We start from the raw sequence: 19,131 nt of genomic DNA on the forward strand, positions 1-19,131 counted from the left end.
ACCTGAAAACAGCGTTTAGTTCCTTTTTTAGTAAGTTTGCTTTGTCATTGTGCATAACTATGAACAATAGCCTACCGTTGCTGTGAACGGGCTTATCTGCTAACGTTAGCTGCCGAGGGTTACCTCGGAACAATCCAGCAAATAGACGGTACCCTGGGTGCTATTACCTGAAAAGATGATTTAACGTCGCCGCTCATTTTACACACAGTTTAGCAACAAAACTAAACGCTGAGGGAAGATTACTATGTTTTTAATGTTGGTTTTAAGCGATATGCATCCCCACTAACCTGGAAAGCGCTTTAAACTGTAACGTTAATACAGCGTGTCGAGGGAATACGTCTCCTGCAGCGGGGCGTAAGAGGCAGAGGGACCACAGCGGTCGCTAACGTTAGCTTCTTGTCTCATGTGGGGTCTGGATAAATGGTAAATTCATCAAATTCAGTGTGCCCAACGCTATTTTCCGATTAACTATAGTTGTCATATTTCACGGGACCCGCGTGAGTGCGGTTTTCATGTTCCAGTTGTTCAGCCTCAGAAGGGAGAGAGAGCAGCTGACTGTTCTCCTGAGATCAGTAGAGCAGACGGATGCTGATGTTGCGCGATGTTAATCATGCGGTGCCCGAGTGCATTTGACCGGCATAAAATCGGCATATGTCAGACTGATCGGCTGGTCGCCAGTCATGGCTGATCACGTGAAAATCGCCAATTCTGGTCACCAGCCGGTCAATCGGTGCATCTCTACTGAAAACTATGCTTGATTTATAAATGGTGTCGTCATAGCTATTTGTTTTAGGAAAGCAGCCTTCTGAGTACCTTTTTTACATTTTCATTCTAGCTCAAAGTCTTTCCCTTCTAAATCGGTATCAAAAAGCCCATATCGATCGGATCTTAATTAGCTTGTTCACTAATGTGAATTAGTGTTGACTTTTACATTTTGAAACTTACAATCAGCTGGTGCAACAGGCTGCTGTAGGTTGGCATTGCTTGCATCATCAATTCTAGATTAAGAGGAATGTAGAGGGCTAGGATCTGTTGCCGGATGACTAGATGAAAAGTAGGGCATTCTCCCATTAGCCATGCACCACTGACACGAAGCAGTAAGGAAATGATTTTTCTTTGAAATTATATTCTGCCGCACACTTAATAATTGTACAATGATTTCAACTTTGCAATTATAATTGTACGTAACAGTTTACCATGTACTGTAACTTGGACATTTTGACGTCTTTCCCCCACTCAGTTGTTTGAGAGATTGCAAGACGAACAACCAGGCTTTGCAGAGAAGATCATAGCAGTGAACAGTGACCTTACACAGCCAGAGCTGGATCTAAGTAAAGAGGATCAGAGCATCCTGGCTGACAACGTTAACATTGTTTTCCACTGTGCCGCCACCATCCGCTTTAATGAGCCACTGAAGTGAGTTGTCTGTTTAATTTGTTAAATTTTTTTGCTCTTAAATTTTTCATGATTTTATTTTTTTTGAGAATATGTACAATGCCTATTTCTCTATAATTGCACTTTAACAGGTCTCAACAGGCCCTTGGCAACCAGATGAGTCAATTGGGAACCGTTTCATGGCCTTGCCGTGAAAAGATATAGTTAGAATTAGATATAATGCAATTTTCTGTTCACGTTAACGGCACATGTTAAAATCCGGTGCTAATATGGCACCGGTGCCCAGTATCTACTTATTGTAAAATACCCTTTTCTCATCTGTTTTTGTCGTTTAAACAGCAATTTACTGGTAATTATTAAGTTATTAAATTTTTTATGATTCCCCCCCCCCCCTCTTTTTGTGCTGATCCGAAAATTGATCCATGAGTTTTGTGATCCGTTGCACAACTATTTGAGAGGGATGGGAAATTATATTGCAAGCCATTCTCTCATTGTTTCATTATTAAAATGTGTGGTATAGTTACATTAGCCTTGTGAGACCGTTCTGATCTCGCGAGCTCCAGTTTTCCACTCGCAGATCAGTCTGGCATCTTGAGACAGAAAATTTGGAGCCGTTCGCCAAACGACCAACCAATCAGCGTTAGTTTTGAGGCGGGTTTAGGTGTGACGCAACGAGAAGCGACTGTTAGTCTAAACAACATGACGGTTTCCACGGATGAGATGAGCGTAGCTATCGCGCAAGTTTTATCCGAATTAGAAAGTATTCTTTCATTGAAAGAAGAGCAAAAAACGGCACTGAGGCTTTTCTCGGAGGAAAAGATGTTTTTGCTCTTCTCCCGATTGGTTTCGGCAAGAGTTTGATATATCGTTGATCTGATTGGTTGATTCGGCCAGTCTATCACCTCACCAACATAGGTGGTGATAGACAGATGGTTTATCCAATCAGCTAACCAGTATTTTCGCCCCTTCCCAAAAGTTCTCCAGCGGGAAGTTCCCAGTTGGATATGGCGAGCAAATCCATCTGGTGGAGTCAGGTTAAAGTTACATATGAAATTAATTGCTCCAAATATAGGCAGTTTAAAACATGGCAGCCGTATTGTCAATTTCGGCAACCAAAAGCTTATGTCTGTTTGCCAAGCCTGGTAACCACTTTAAAAAAATAGCGTTGAGCCCTGTTTAAGTTAACTATGTTTATCAATGTTTGTTCCTGATCTTGTTAATTGGAAAATAGTTATGGTCTGTTGTATTTTACTCCGTCAAATGAATGATTAGCGGGCAGGAGACTGTAATTTATGGGTGTTGCCCATTTATGACTGTTAATAATTAAACAGTTACATTGTGTAACTTTAAAAATGAGTTTCCATGTATAACAAACTAGATCATAATCGGTAAGCTTAAGCTTCCGGTAGATGTGTTTTCACTTTGAACAGAGCCAGGCTAGCAGTTTCTCCCAGTTTCCAGTCTTTACGCTAGGCTAACCAAATCCTAGCTCGAGACATTAGATTGGTATCCATCTTATCTTGCAGGTTTTGACCTCACTCGGACGCCAAAACATTCTGTTTTTAGTCCCCCATTGCTAATACAAATAACTGAAGAATAAATGTTCACACTGTATTTGGTCAGTTCATTTCATCCACTGAATAGGTCAAACTTTGACTTCCGTTTCCTCCTCAGAGATGCAATGCAGCTGAATGTCCTGGCCACCCAGAAGATGCTGGCACTCGCCCACAGGATGAAGCACCTGGAGGTCTTCCTTCATGTTTCCACAGCCTATGCCAACTGTGATCGAGAGCTCATTGAGGAAATTGTATACCCTCCCCCTGTAGACTACCGCAGACTCATCGATTCTCTGGAGTAAGTTGATCAGCACCTTTTCCAACAAACTGTTGTGGTGTTTTGGATTGCCTTGTTTATTTGTGTGTGTGTGGGGATGGTATTTTTGGCATTATTGTACAGTAACATGGGAATATTGTTGGTTTTTAAGAGGATGCTTAATTTCTTTGAGTTGCTAGATGCATGAAAAGCAAATAGGAATGTATTAAAGTGCCCATATTATGCTCATTTTCAGGTTCATAATTGTATTTTGAGGTTGTACCAGAAGAGGTTTACATGGTTTAATTTTCAAAAAACACCATATTTTTGTTGTACTGCACATTTCTCCAGCTCCTCTTTTCACCCTGTGTGTTGAGCTGTCAGTTTTAGCAACAATGTGAGGCATCACACTTCTATCCCGTCTTTGTTGGGAGTTGCACATGCGCAGTAGCTAGGTACTGTGCAGTAGCTACTAGCTAGAAGCTAGCGGTTAGCCACCTCGTTCTCAATGGCAAAACACTGCTACAACACACACGAGTTCACCCTAATCGACAAAATAAATTGTATAGAACTACTTACATGTCCCTTGTCTGCAGTTATTCCACACAAAGTTGGAAATGCACCCTCGTTTAGAAGTCTCCCGGCTAATCCTGCCTTGTACTGACTGAAGTTGGAGAAACTGTTAGCTGATGTGGTATTAGGTAAAGTGGTTAGCGCACACACCAAATGTGTGACGTAGACGGCCCTGCCGATTTTGACCAGCTCACCCGGAGACTGAAGGCAGAAGTCAGAAACCCGTATCTCACTCAAAACAGCATGGATGGCTTTTTTCCAAGTTTGTATGCGTGTGGAAGCACCAGAGTCACAAAAGAACACCCCAAATCTTTTTTGATTTTTTTCATAATATGGGCACTTTAAGATTGTCAGTGATACACTGAGCATGCCATGCAGAGTAAACTGCTGCTTAGTAGCACTTATGTTGTAGAAGCTGAGTTGGATTAGTAAAACGGCAGAAGCCTACAGAGTGAGTAGATATTAGTGGATGATTCTGACGGATTGTATACATAGTAGCGTCCAGCTTTTGAGGGAACTTGGATAGATGTTTGCAGAGCCAACGTTCTGGGTTTGACTGTTGGATTTCAACAAAATGTACTTTTTGAGGGGAAATCCAGACCTAGCTGAATGCAGAGCATTTGACATCCATAGTGATGCAGTGTTACTTTTGCTACTTGCTTTTAGCTGCAGTTCAAACTGAACTGTTCCTCTTAACTTTGTGTAAACTGTAATATTTTTTTACCAGCAGTTAACCCAGCTTAACATTGATTCATGAAATGATATAGCCAATATAAGTGAAAATGAGTCCATACAAGACGGTGATTAACAGTCAACAGGAAAGGTATAATGTCCTAGAAGAATCTGTGGTGCAATATCACGAGTTGATGGAAATTCATGCTATCTATTTGGTTTGGTTAAACTTTGCAATTCAGTTTTTTTTTCTTGAAGGTTTCGGTTTACTAAAAATATTTGTCACTGCAGTTTACTAAATCCCTGCTAAAGGTAGATGGACAAATGCACCACTAGCTGGTAGAGCTAAACTATTAAGACTGGGTTAAAGTGCAATCCACACATTTATATATTGCATATTAGATATAGATCAGTATGTAGTTTGGGGTGAGTGAGCAATGGTAATCGTAGCAGAATAAATTAGCAAGTGGTAGGTGAGGGTTTCAGTTTGTCTATTAATACATGCTGCAGCTCCTCAAGACCCAAGTAAAGTTCCTCTTAACATGCTTACGAGGCTTTGAAATTTTGAGAGTAGCAGCAGCAGCAGTGTTTTTCATATATTGTTATAATATAATAATGTAATACACCAGGTGTGTTCTCTGAATAGATTGCCAAGAAATATCATACAGATGCTCATAGTTCCTAGAAGATAAATTCTAATGAGTTTGGTGATTCCCTGACCTTTCCTCTAGTGCCACCAGCAAGTTCAGTCCGAGTTTTCACACCTGGAATATCAACATCTACTAAATGGATTTGCACACATTTTGTACAAACATTCATGCTGATATTAGCATTTACTGCCTCACAGAGCAGTTGGCATGGATGTAAAATGTTAATCTTCATTTCACAGGGTTGAAGACACATCATTTCTCAATTACTTTTGGTGGTTAAATGTAGCAATTATGAGACTTTTATTTTTGTTCTCTTTGTCCAGCTGGATGGATGAGGAGCTGGTGACTGCTCTGACACCCAAGCTGATTGGGAAACGTCCCAACACCTACACCTACACCAAAGCCTTGGCTGAGTATATGGTGCAGCAGGAGGCTGGAGACCTCAAAGTAGCCATTGTCAGGCCCTCCATAGTAGGAGCCAGCTGGAAAGAGCCCTTCCCAGTGAGTGATTTAGGCTAGTAGTATGCATTGCTTTTTCAATTGTTCATTGATTTTCCCACATTATATTTTTCTCTTCCGCCCCCCATACCCCCAACTACTCTGCACGTCTGACTGAAAAAGAAATGGACAGAGTAGCTAACCGGCTAATAGCTTGCAGCTAAGACAGTAATGTTATCTTGCCGGTAGCCTGCAGCTTGACTTTTCCAGACACCATAGCCACTACAGGAGTCTGCGAAGAAAAAACTGAACTGAGAACTCGTCCTGCTTCCCTGAAGTCACTGTTGTGGCAACATTTTGCCTACCCTGCGAATTAGTTATGTAAACATACGACGAAGAAAAAGCATGTGGGCTCCATGGCGGATTCAATTTAACTTCGTAAAAAAAATTTTTTTAAAGATTCTTTTTTGGGCATTTTAGGCCTTCATTTGTGACAGGACAGCTTAGACATGAAAGGGGAGAGAGAAGGGGAATGTCATGCAGAGGGCCGCAGGTCGGAAACAAAACCCACGGCCACTGTGTCGAGGTCTAAGCTACAGCCCTGCGCGGGACTGTTTTCTTCATCCCACTCCCACCCGCTCCCGGCGAATTTCTGACCATTACCACCCGCAACGTGTGTATTACACTCCCGCCCACTCCCGCAATGTGTATGTCCACTCCCGCCCGCACCCGCAAAACTCTGAGAATTTATGCCAGCACAATAACAGATGCATTTATTTTGTGTCTTCTCCTGTCCCGGTTGAGAAAACGCGTCATTCTATAGGTTAATAGAGATAGAGAAGATGCATGCAAAGAAGGCAGGAGCTTGCTGCTGTTAGATGGGGAGGAAGGAGCAGAGGATGAGGGAGCGGGTGGACTGTGGAGGCTCAGACACGCTGGTGTCTGCTCATAGATGGGCTATACAGTATATACTCAGTCAGTATATATGTATATCTATGGTGTCTGCTGGCGTGGGGGGGGTTCCAGGCTACATTCCGATCCCGCAGTGTTTTTTTTTCCCCACGCCCGCAGCAAAGTTAAAACCGCCCGCTCCCGCGAGATTTACGTTGGGTTCCGCGGGACCCAATCCCAATGGAGCCCTCTAGTCTAAGCCTCTGTATATGGGTGCGCTCTCTACCAGGTGAGTTACCCAGGAGCCCGCGCTTCGTATATTTTGAGAAATTCAAAACCCTTCTGCCATTTCATGGCTCTTATTGTGGCATCGTTAACCCTGTTGAAGGAAAAAAGTAAAATATAGGGTTTAGGGTTGCATCAATATGACCCTGTGCACTGATGGTAACAACAGGTTAACGCATATAGAAATTGCTTGCTAAAGAAAAACAAGCCGTTCCTTTCATTTGAGTAACTTTGACCAGCAAAATTACTTTTGATAAACAATTTTGACATTTATTCCATTAGTTACTGGTCTGATGAAAATTCAAAAGCTGTCAAGTTATGTTGTTCAAATGCTTCACAGGTGATGGGCAAGAGTTATGCACAAGGGGAAACGAATCGATTAATGGACCCGGTCATTTCAGTACTAATTTAATGCTCCTTTTCATCTGACTGCTCTTTCAGGGTTGGATTGACAACTACAATGGACCTAGTGGAATATTCATTGCAGTAAGTATTGACAAACTGTTTAGGTGGTCGACATACAGTAATGAGACTCTGTCTGATCTTTTTGACCAATACTTTTTTTCTTTGTCATCTATTTGACACCAAGCTGCATCAGGAAAGTTTATGTACAAATGCAGTGGTCTTATTGGCCCAAATTCTGAGATGTGTAATCTCCTGGAGCTTGAACTTTAAATGACAGACAACTTACTTGAGATGCTCCATTGACACAATTGGTAGATAATGGGGACATAACAGTTCACAAACTTTCAGATTATACAGCATTTTATCAAAGCAAAGTCAGGAAAGCGAAGGCTTCTTTTCCCATTTTACATATAAATAAATGGGAATCTCATTTCTGCTGCAACAACTAATCGATAAAATTGATTATAGAAATGGTTGCCAACTATTTCATCAAATAGTTGGGTCTATATTATGACACAACATGATGCACGTTGGAGCTTAGATCGGGCCCAAAAAAATCAAGCCCGACCCTACTTGACCCCGTGCACGTTGTGTCCGAGCCCGGCCCAGCCCGACACATTAACTGTAATTATGAGCCCGATTTAAACCAGACAATTTATTTTCTTCTGAGGAGTCCAATGTGTCCTATGGCATATGTTGAAGTGGATATACTGGTGGTTTGGGTTCTTGGAACAGTGGAAAATGTTGTCCCAAACTGTCTCCCAATTAATTGTGTAGATCTGTGTCCTTTTGACCGAACGCATGATTACAGGTTAATTATAAAAATAAAAAAAAGTACTGAAATAAATGGTAATTGGTAAAACAAACAAGGTTTTGATACAGTCCTGAGTTATTGGTTCTGTACTTAAGAAGTGAGGTTTTCTTTCTTTCTTTCTTTCTTTCTTTTTAATAGTGGAAAACAAGATTATTGAGCAACTAATGGCAGTGTCAAACTTTTTCTGTGTTTGTGCCACACACTGAATCTGGCTCAGTACAGCATGCATCTTGGCTATAAACAGGTGGATAAGCGCCCCGTGAGTAAACAGCGCTGTTATAGTTTAAAGCAAAATTTACTTTAGTCTCGCTTGTCAGATCAAAGTGCAAGACCTCCTTTTCACAACTAAATGGCAAAATGTGGATTTCATATTACCGCCTTTTAGTAAAATTGAGAATGTAATTGTTGGCATATAGACCATGCAATAGAGGTCTTTCTTTCACCTTCTCTAGGCTGGTAAGGGGATCCTGCGTACAATGAGAGCGTCTAATGATGCGGTGGCTGACCTGGTGCCTGTGGATGTGGTCATCAATGCCACGCTGGCTGCAGCTTGGTACTCTGGATCACAGGCACTTAACAGGTTTGATCATGCCTTCTCACATGCATCTTCTGGTCAAGTTGTATTAAAATGTTGACTGTACTTTGAAAGTAAAATTCTGTTGATTTTCTCTGGCCTATTCCTTTTATTACAGGTCCAAAAACATCCTTGTTTACAACTGTACAACCGGTGGGATCAACCCATTTCACTGGGGGGAAGTTGGTAAGATGCATATTATGTTGCCTAAACACAGTCTCTGTAAAAGCCCCTTATAGCAGCTTGTATGTTTAAACATTGTGTCTAATGACATACTATGATTGTAATCTGATCCACTGCCTGCCACACCCAAACCAAGAGCTCTTGAATTCTGGTTTGTAACTGGATCAATATGGAGTTTTCTTAGAGTGAGTCCCACCCTTTTGTTTTTGTTTGCACACATGGAAGGTGCTTATGAACATTTCCCACAGACGTTTAACAAATCACACTTCTTGTCCTACAGAGGATTGGTAGTCAGTCCTGAACTTGTATAAAGAAATGGTAATACAGAACTACTAGTTTGTTTTAAAATGTTATGGTTTGGCATTAAACGTGTTTTTTTTACCGTAATTACAATGATTTGCCCTACAAGTTGAGTTTGTAAGCACTGTGGTGCAGCCATAAGTCATCTTCTTGCAATTGGATGCTGTGAATGAAATTGAGTCACAGGCCCAAGATGTATCTCTAAAAAAATATATTTTACGGTTTGCATCCTTTTGTCAGCCTCCAAACTTGTGTTGTGCAACTCCTGTTTTATATTATCTTCAGGGGTTAGACAGAAACTGACAAAACACCCAAAACACAACACAAGGACCGTTTTTCCGTTGCCATTCTGGAGATATCTACCCTATCAATCTTCTACAGCAGATATTTTGCCCAACTAAGGTTCAAAGTTAATTCTTGACAATGGCCTCAGTTATTGACTTGAACATCTACAATTCTATGAAAACTAGGCTCCATCTGCTGAGGGAAATAAATGTGACAATTACGATTTAAAAGCTCCAGAATAGCTACTATTAGACAATGTTGGTGAAATTGTTTTGCCAAATAATTGATGCCGTTGTAAAGCTCAAGTATTTAATGAAAACATCAGAGAAGCATCAGTTGCCCTCAATAGGCATTTTTAACATGCAGTACTTTAAATGGGTAGTTTTGTATTGGATTAGTATCCTATTGCATTGCTGTTTTGTTTTTATCTTGTCAAGTACACAAATATAATATACTAACATTTGGGTTAGCTGCAGTAAATCAAGGTAACATCAGCCTATGAGATGTATTTTCAGTTTAATGAAAAGTTGTGACAAGATTTATTTTGCCAGCAGTCAGGCATAAAAACAAACGTATAACTGCTGATTGATGACTTGTGTTGAACAACCTTCTGTTTCTTAGAGTACCATGTAATATCCACGTTCAAGAGGAACCCCCTTGAGCAGGCCTTTCGTCGGCCCAATGTTAATCTCACATCCAATCACCTAATCAATCAGTACTGGATCGCCGTGAGCCACAAGGCTCCGGCCTTCCTCTATGATCTGTACCTCAGGCTGATTGGACGAGAGCCCAGGTAACCTCATCATCGCCGACCCGGACGTGCCACACTTGTGCTGTTCCAACGCCCAAATCCCCTCTCGCACATGCAAACACACATCTCTGCTGCTTTTAATCCTGTCCTTTTTCTCATAGTAGCCTAATGTTGTAGCTGCTATGCTAAGGTGTTACATGATGCTTGTGTGCAGTTTTGGTGTTGAAGAATGTATAACCCAACTGCTCTCCTTCACATACAGGGGATTACTGATGGGTTCTGCACTCTTTACATCTTGCTCTTTGCAATGTTCGTATTCTCAGTTGAGTTCCCAAAATGTCAGCACTAAGGTCATCTCAGTCCAGCTGACAAATGGACTAAGGCGGTCTTGGTCTGAAGATTCATTTGGAAACCCAACCTAAGTGTTGGCCTATTGAAAAACCTGCTAGCTGCTGAATTGTCAGTGAAATAAACCGGGTCTGTCGCCAGATACTTAATCTGCAGCCCTTCCGATGTCATACTGTTATGACTAGCAGTGGTCAGTCCATTAGAGAGGGTCTGCATCTTGCCTAGTATCAATTGGAGGAGGAAACGCACATCCTCCATCTCATCCTCTTGTGTCCTCCATGTCCTGTCATATGTGTATCTCTCTCCTACAGAGTACTGTATAAACATGACCTTCAAGACCAATCCCTTAGAGCAGGCCTTCAGAAGGCCCAATGTCAATCTGCGCTCCAATCCCTTTACTAATCAGTACTGGACCACTGTCAGCCACACGCTGCCAGCCCTGATCTATGACGGCTATCTCAGGCTGACAGGCTCCAAGCCCCGGTAAGGTTGCAACTGCCCACTGCACTTCCCCCCCCCCCCCCTTGCCAGTCAGCCTCCACCTTTCCCACAAATGCACCCTCCCCATACGGTGTTTCTTTTATTTATTTATTTTTTATTTCTTCTCACTAGCCACAGGTTATGTGGGATGGTGGGAACAGGGAAGGGTCTTGGGCAGAAGAAACGTTTGCTGTGTCTGTACTTCAACTGGACTTTGTTAGTGAAGGGTGTTATGACAAGATTTGGCTACTATTGGAGCATGTTTTCAGCTTTGCTCTGTTTTTGAGAATGTGTGCTTTTTTTAAGACTTTTTTTTTTCTTTTTCTTTTTTAATTCAAAGACTTCCTTTTTTGTGAACAAGCCATGCTGTTAACATGATATCCATTGTTTGCCTCCCTCCCCCCACACACATGCACTGCTCACCCAATCATGGAAAATCCTGAAGCACCATGGGACTTAATTGGTTGTTTGGTTATTTAAAAAAAAAGTTCATGATACAACCGCTAAGCATGTTATATGATATCCACATTTGTGTTCTCTTTACTACAAGCTATAGGTATTTCAGACTTTAAACCCAATGCCATGCCAACCATTCCCTAACGATACATCTTTATCGATTGAATTTCACGCGGTTGTTTGGCTGTCTGAAATGTTTTGGCTTTAAGCTAATTCACATTCTAGGGGTGTGATTGATTTGATTGGGTATGTCACCAGCTGTAATGTAAGTAACTATCGCTGCCTCTCTGTGCTGATCAACATGCATGTCATTTCCTTTGAATCATTCACAGGAGGAACCGGAGTCATCTCAATCTGCCTCGATTAGTGTGAATGTTTAAAATGACCTGCTAAATAGAACAGGCCTATCAATGGATTTAGGCCTTTTTTCTATTCATAACAAATTGAAATAGTTTCAACTATGTAATTTTAAATGTTGACTTGAACTATTTAGACGTTTCACTAAATTACAAAAAGTGCAGTTTGAAGACTCCGAAACCCTCCTGTAACCCTCACTAATAATGGGCACTGCTGATTTTACATTCCCACCACCATTTCTCACCCCAGCACTCGCCACAACACTGGTTACTAGTTGTGAATGATCATGTGGTCCCCTAAATCTGAACTAACACAGAAATGAAGTACGTTAACTGGATTCACTTGTGTGAGGAGGAGGGCAATATTGTATACATGGGACGTCTGTGTCCCTGGGGGGAAAAAAGCAAATTCATTTAGTTGCGTGTCAATCATTTTGGGTAGAATTTTGAATCCGTCCCTCTAAATTTTAGGTCCATTTGACAGTCTGCAAGTCTGTCCTTCTGGCCTGCACACAGGCACAATCCAGTTAGTCTTCAACTGATTTTTATCAGTCACTGTCCTCAGGGGAAGACTCACAAACATAACTAATTGCAGTGCTGTGACAATGTTGTGAATTCAATCATATAATAAAAAAAAAAAAAAAAAAAATCTGAACCACTTCTGTAAAACATTTTCGGTGTTCAGTTAATTTTTAACGGTACAATTCTAAAACTGGTGTACAAAAGTGTGAGCATCCTCTAATGTTAAATCGTAGCTTAACATGTCATGCTACTGAAATTTCATAGTCAATGAAAACTATTTCAAATTTGATTTTGTTGATCTCCAGATAATGTACTCCATTGATTGAAGGGTTTAACTAAAATCTGCTTAATTCAATCTTTGTAATTTGAAAGTCATGGCATATAATGCAAAAAAAAAAACTATTTATGCACATCTCTTACAGCATTAAATGATCGATGTTGAGACTAAATTAGAACTTTCCCTGAAAGCTTTGCTAAAAAAGCATTTTTGTGTTACTCTCTTTGATGTTTATCCCTCTAAATATTTAACTGTCTCTGCTCTCCCCTCCCAACAAAATGGAACCCTGTCCTGCTCTTCATCCATTGATCCCCCTACTCCAAACTATCACACTCAATTCCCCCCATATACTCTGCCAACCCCTTCCTCTCTGTCCAACCAACCTCACTTTATCCCACCACCTCTTTTCTATTTACCTTGCCACACTCTTCTGATACTCTTACTGTATCATTCCTCTGTCCCTCTTATGTTTTGCCAATCTTGCCAACCTTCCTCTGGCCCTACGCTACCATCACCTTTTATCCATTCCAATTTTCTTCCTCCACCTTATTGCTTCTTTCCTTTTTTTCTCTCCCAATTTTTCTTTCACCACTCATCATAGGATGATGAAGACAATCACACGCCTTCACAAAGCCATGATGGTCCTGGAGTATTTCACCAGTCACTCCTGGGTGTGGAACAATGACAACGTAGGCATGCTGATTGCCCAGATGAGCCCAGAGGATAAGAAGGTATGGAGGACACAAATAACAGTGATCTTGTTGTATGGAAAGAAGAAATTTGGTATTCCTCCCATCATTCACGCTTTGTCTTTCCGTTGCCCATGTCCACCCCACCACACCACAGACATGTATACACTGAGGAGATGGCAGACAGATTTACCACTCTGCTGGGTTGCTGTCTGAGAGTAGGCTGGCTACAATAGTGAGTCATTCATTTACAGTGACGTCAATTTGAAGTGAACAGAGATGTTTTTCATAATAACTGTCTGAAGGAATCTGCATTTGTGGAGGGCATGTTGGTGGATGGAAAGTGAGACTTTTACTTTGTCCTCTTGACACAGAGCTTTTGTTCTGGTACTATGAGACATTGTCAGTAGTTCTCTTGACCAAAGCATATCTGATGACAAAATAATCAAATACTATACTGGTAAGTATAGAATAGTGTTTTCAAGTTTCTCATTTTAAAAATGGTTCTTGAAATTGGTTAATTATGTAGTGCCTTTTTCCCCATCAAAAAAAAGCTACAGGCTGCTTGGGGGATTCAGAACCTTTATTTCCCAGAGTGCTGACTGAAAGGCTGCCAACAGTAACTCCACCTCACTGTTCTCTGATCCAACAAGCCATGTGCCACTGGGCCTTCATCTCTCAGCCAATGATCATGTTTTATTCTCCCCTCATAGTGGAAGGCGCCACAGGGAGAGAGAGGGAGAGAGAGAGAATTAATTACATAATCTGTGATTAATTAATCGCATACATAATTAACGGTGCCTGAATCAATACTTTTTAAGAAAGTAAGAAAAGAGGAAAAAAAAGGGTACTAAACAACAGTTGGTGACATTAAAGAACGGCTTGTTTATTGCTAAGGCCATATGGTCAAAATTAAATGATTTAATAATAATAATGTATAACAATAACTAATTTCACTAGTAAATTGCTGTTGAGCGACAAAAACAACAACTAGCTAGGAAAAAGACATTTACAATAACTTCAAATGCACCATGAGGCTGTAGTTTACCAGTTTCATTGAACGCACCGTCTGTGTTGTTTCTCCGACGGCAGCTGCAGATTGTTACATACCGGTGTTGAATCCTCTACAGTAAAACACAGTCACACTTTACACCGTTTAGCGTTAGCTGTCAGCATTTTAACCGTGTTTAATCCAGCTACTAGCTAGCGGTAGGCTAACGTTAGCTGCTGTTGAGTATTGTGTTAACTAGCATCACATGCAGCAGTGTTTGTGTTTTCTGTAACATCTGTTTCAGAGCATCAGAGAGAAGCGCAGACATATCAGTGGCACCAGATTTTCGTCTGTATGCAAACGTCAATATGGAATGGATTAATCTGCGTTAATTTTTTTAACGCGTTATTTTTTTTTCTCAGATTTAATTATCTATCTCTTAGTTTGTATATTTAGATAAATATTGATTTGTAGTGTTCTATTTACGAAGTACTAGTTACTTTCAACTTGAATCTTTTTGTAAGTAAAATGTATTTATAGAGTGCTTTTCACAGACAAAACATACAAGGTGATGCATATATTGAAACGGTACAAAACTTAAAAAAAAAAAAAAAAATTGTTTACATTGTCAATGCCTATTGATACCAGCCATAAAAGTCACCAAATCAATATCAAGTTACATGTCACATAATGCATGTCATTGTTGAAGACTGTACTTGTCAATCGCTGGAAAGTTGGCATTTTATTGAAATTGATTGAAAATGCTTTTGTTTTATTTCTGTAGGTGTTTAATTTTGATGTGCGTCAGCTGCACTGGGCGGAGTACATGGAAAGCTACTGTATGGGCACCAAGAAATACGTCCTCAATGAAGAGCTGTCGGGCCTGCCTGCTGCACGCAAACACCTCAACAAGTAAGAGTGGAATCAAATCAGCAATTCCGCCAACACTACAGACATAGTAACAAATGCTGTATGTGATGAGCTCTTATAGACTGCTGCCATTCTCTGTAGAGAGTAGTCCTCTAGGTCACTATACAGTGGATAAATCTCTACTGTACCCAAAAGAAACCATTTGTCACATGCATACGATGTAATGAAATTCAATCTCTGCATTTAATCCATCCTAAGCATTAGGAGCAGTGGGCGTGTACACATACAGTGCCCAGTAATTATTCTTCAGATGATTATTCTTCAGATTATCATTCTGAGTGGAGAGTACAGTAATGCCACAGTAATTTGGCAGTAATCCCAGTTTAAACGAAGCTCATGTGAATAATTCAGCATGCAGAAACTTGCAAGGAATTAGAGAGTGAATGCATGAATTAAAAATGATGCGTCTGTGTAAGGAAAACTGGCCTTGAGTATTACATATTGTGTGTTCAGAATAAATGGTCTTACACTAGCGACTAAAACATTGTAGCCCTTTTTTTATTTTTATTTCATTTACTTGATCGTAATTGTGTTTTTTCCCAGGCTGAGGAACATCCGCTATACCTTCAACACCATCCTGGTGGTGTTCATCTGGCGTGTCTTCATCGCCCGATCCCTGATGGCCAGAAACATCTGGTACTTTGTGGTGAGCCTCTGCTTCAAATTCCTCTCCTATTTCAGAGCTTCCTCCACCATGAGATAATAAGCCTTGGACAGGGTGGCGGGTGGAGAGGCAAAGAGGCAAAGAAATGAAGAAACCCTGGCTGTGGACGTTTAGAGGTTCCTGAGCTCAAAGCCCTTAAAATGTCACCATGCTGTCTGTCTCTGGCCCCATGTTTCCCCAGACACTCAAGGATTTAATGGAACCGTTAAACCCATGAACACAGACGGAGCTACTGGACAAGCCTGGAGAGTCCACAGCAGTCTAAATGTTGCATATCTCGGATCCATCTAACCTGATCTCTAGCATTTCACAAAACCGAGGGCATGGATTGATCTCACAAAGAGCAATGCTTAGACTCACAGCACTTGGACTAGTTAAAGAAGCAGGACCCCACACCCTAATTATGTTTATTTCCAGTCAGTCTGGTCCTGTACCAGTTTTTTACTGCTGCTTTCTTTAAGCTCCAGGGCACTCAAACCTGCTCCATCTCATCTGTCTGATTGCCTGCCTGCAAAACAAAGCTATGTATTGGATGATGCTCTGCCACACAAATCTTAAGCTGGTTTTGAGTCAGTCCAGGCTTCCTCTTATGTGATCTTTCATTGAAGAATAACTACTCAACCGCTATGTAAGTTATCTTTCACCTGAAAACATAACTCGACACTCTTTTTGTTTTCATTGTTTTGTTTTTTTTCCCTCCCTTGATGTTTGTGTGGTTCTTGTCAATTCTCTGCTACTTAAGGCCTATTGAGATCTTTTAAAAGCCTGTTACAAAATGTATTATACACAGGATTAGGGTTTTCATATGACAGCAGTTTTACAGCAGATACTCCCACCTGAGCCGGTTTTGCACGTTTAGCTGGCAGCAGTTGAAGAATGATTCTCTACGGACTCAGTCGAGTCTTGTTCAGGGACAGGCTAGCCTAGAAATCATGTTCAAACTGTCTTGCCCTTTGAACCCCACCCCCAAGACCAAAGCCATTTCAACCAATTAGACCGTTGCACTGGCAGCTGGGTATAAAGAGAAAGTTGACATTGCAGTGGCTGAGGGGAGCTCACTCATACAGACTTGTGCCCCACCAAGAGTTGTCATTGGCTGTCTTTTACTCTTCCTGCTTGAACACTCAACAGCAATGCACTCCTGTATGTCCCCAGTGAACTGCAGTGGCTAGTTCCCTAATTACGACCAAGCACAATGTAGATTGTAACACGATGGCTTTATCCGGTGCCTACAAACTGTTTGTTATTGCATCAGCAGATCTTTGAAATCAAGCTTCTTCTACAGGTTCCCTTTTTGTCATGTCAGTCATTTGTGTCATTTGGTCTCGAGCTGTTTTTGCCAAAAACCTCTTGGCTAACAGCCTCATAGCTCAGTAGAGCATACAGGTGGAGTTAAGAGGGGACATGGCGTCACCTTTGGTTTCTTTTTCTCCATTATGCTTGCACATTTTAAACTTTTCGTACTGGTTGACATTTAGTTGATGTACAATGTTATGACTTTTATTCATTGGTCTGCTAGTACACTACTTTTCAGGTAGCTCCAACTGTAGCCCACCATCTTTTTTGAAAGGTTTGTTACTTTAGTGTTTTCCTCTTTAGTAATTCTTATGGGTTTGTCATGTTACTGGTTCATTTACCAACTAAGATGTTGCTTCTGTAAATATATGTGCTCATGCTGTTTACAACCGGCGGCTGTTAAACTCTTGGACCATTCTGTTGCCTTCGTCATTCTGTCTTGTTACATGAGAAATGTGTCTTTTATACAAGAAATGTTCGCTTGTTACAGAATTGTCAACATGAGCTAAGACTACCTTTCTTGGAGAATTTCTCTGGGTTTTCATAGCAATTAATCCTCCTTGCCATATAAGTCTTTAATTAACATACATGAGGTTTACCTGTGCGCATTGTCTTGTCTGTTACCTATTTCTCGAGCACACTACAATGTTTGAAAGCAGCGTTTGAGGTCATCTTTGGTTGTGCTTGCATGTGTCTTAGGCCATAGCAGCTTTAAACACCTACATGTACGTCTAGTATTGAATGTCCTGCATTACAAATGTTTAAGCTTCAATGGTGTGTGGATTGATCACCTGCATCAAAGTAGTGTTTTTTTTTTTTTCTTTTCTGGCTTCTTGTTTTCATGGCTCAAAGATTGTTGCTCCTATTTTACATGGCCAACACAAAATGGGTCCATATGCTTAAGCTGTACTAGTATACAAAATAAGCTTTTTCTTCTGAGGTTGATTGCATTAAGACTTGTTACAGTGTAATGTTCATTTTTCATGTGTTCATGTGGTTCTCGAGGTGACAATTCTTTCATTGCTTCTGCTTTAAGCATGATGAGCATAGGTTACTGTGTTCTTTCAGGAGGAAAATGAGTTTTTGCCACAGGCATTGTCAATGTGAAACTCCCCAAAAAAAAAAAAAAAAAAATCAATGGGTGCCTTTGTTTGTAAACCAAAAAATAAGGAATAAACTGTTTAATCCTGATTATGACATTTTGATTTCTCGACTCTGACATTTGATTTCTTTCAACTAGTTTGAGTAGAACAGTCACTATCTAAGACAGTAAAACAAATAATTAGTCTGAATCTGTCGAGCTGACCGGATTCCTGTGGTAGCGTAACAGATGTCCTATACTTCACACACTGCCGAAGCCATACCAAAATAAAAGCTATTGAACAGCTCCCCAAGATTAAAAGCTGCCTTTATGTGTATAAATTGATGAATTGACATGTCCTCTTTTTTAAATGTAGTTTATTTCATTTCTTTTATAGATCAATTTAAAATTTTCTAGGCAGCGTTTATTTCCCCAGGACAATTATCAGTGACATGGTAACCTTTTTACCTCTGCATATTTTTGTATTTGGTTTCAAGTCTAAAACTTTGAGTGGGGTTGGCTGTAGATCCTTATCACATAAAAGCTATGAAAGATCAGGGGGGTGTGTGTGTGTGTGTGTATGTGTGTATATATATATATATATATATATATATATATATATATATATATATATATATATATATATATATATATATATATATATATATATATATATATATATATATATATATATATATATATATATATATACATACATACATACATACATACATACATACATACATACATACATACATACAGGGGCCGGTAGCATGACTACTGTTTCACATAAATGCTGTTGTGTCTGATCCGTTGCCCTCTCTTGACTCTGGTTGCTAAGCAAACTTGACACTGGAGATTGTGTCTGGGTATTGTTTCACACTTAAGGTTTTTCTTACAGCAAGTGAGGTTAAGGACAAAAGCAATCAAACCTAATTTTAGAGAACAAGAGATTTCTACTTTATCGTTTATCATTGCATTTGTTCTTTATAAACGCATTCAAATCTCAGCTC

General features: G+C 40.3%; 1 protein-coding gene across 2 annotated transcripts in view; it reads left to right on the forward strand.

The window, feature by feature from the left end:
* The window catches only part of far1 (fatty acyl CoA reductase 1), a 29,675-nt gene extending 13,541 nt beyond the window's left edge, over positions 1-16,134 (forward strand). The window contains exons 4-13 of one of the 2 annotated variants that reach the window (XM_078257688.1): positions 1,241-1,416; positions 3,070-3,249; positions 5,426-5,603; positions 7,158-7,202; positions 8,388-8,515; positions 8,628-8,695; positions 10,688-10,859; positions 13,069-13,198; positions 14,932-15,059; positions 15,621-16,134. In XM_078257688.1, coding sequence (XP_078113814.1) covers positions 1,241-1,416; positions 3,070-3,249; positions 5,426-5,603; positions 7,158-7,202; positions 8,388-8,515; positions 8,628-8,695; positions 10,688-10,859; positions 13,069-13,198; positions 14,932-15,059; positions 15,621-15,780 — 1,365 coding nt within the window. In that variant the 3' untranslated portion in view covers positions 15,781-16,134. Of the gene's footprint in view, positions 1-1,240; positions 1,417-3,069; positions 3,250-5,425; positions 5,604-7,157; positions 7,203-8,387; positions 8,516-8,627; positions 8,696-9,898; positions 10,071-10,687; positions 10,860-13,068; positions 13,199-14,931; positions 15,060-15,620 lie in introns of both variants that reach the window. The other variant, XM_078257687.1, reaches the window with a different exon arrangement.
* Positions 16,135-19,131: the final 2,997 nt, after the last annotated feature.

The sequence above is a fragment of the Sander vitreus genome, chromosome 8 (genome assembly GCF_031162955.1).
Source record: "Sander vitreus isolate 19-12246 chromosome 8, sanVit1, whole genome shotgun sequence".
NCBI classification, from domain to species: domain Eukaryota; kingdom Metazoa; phylum Chordata; class Actinopteri; order Perciformes; family Percidae; genus Sander; species Sander vitreus.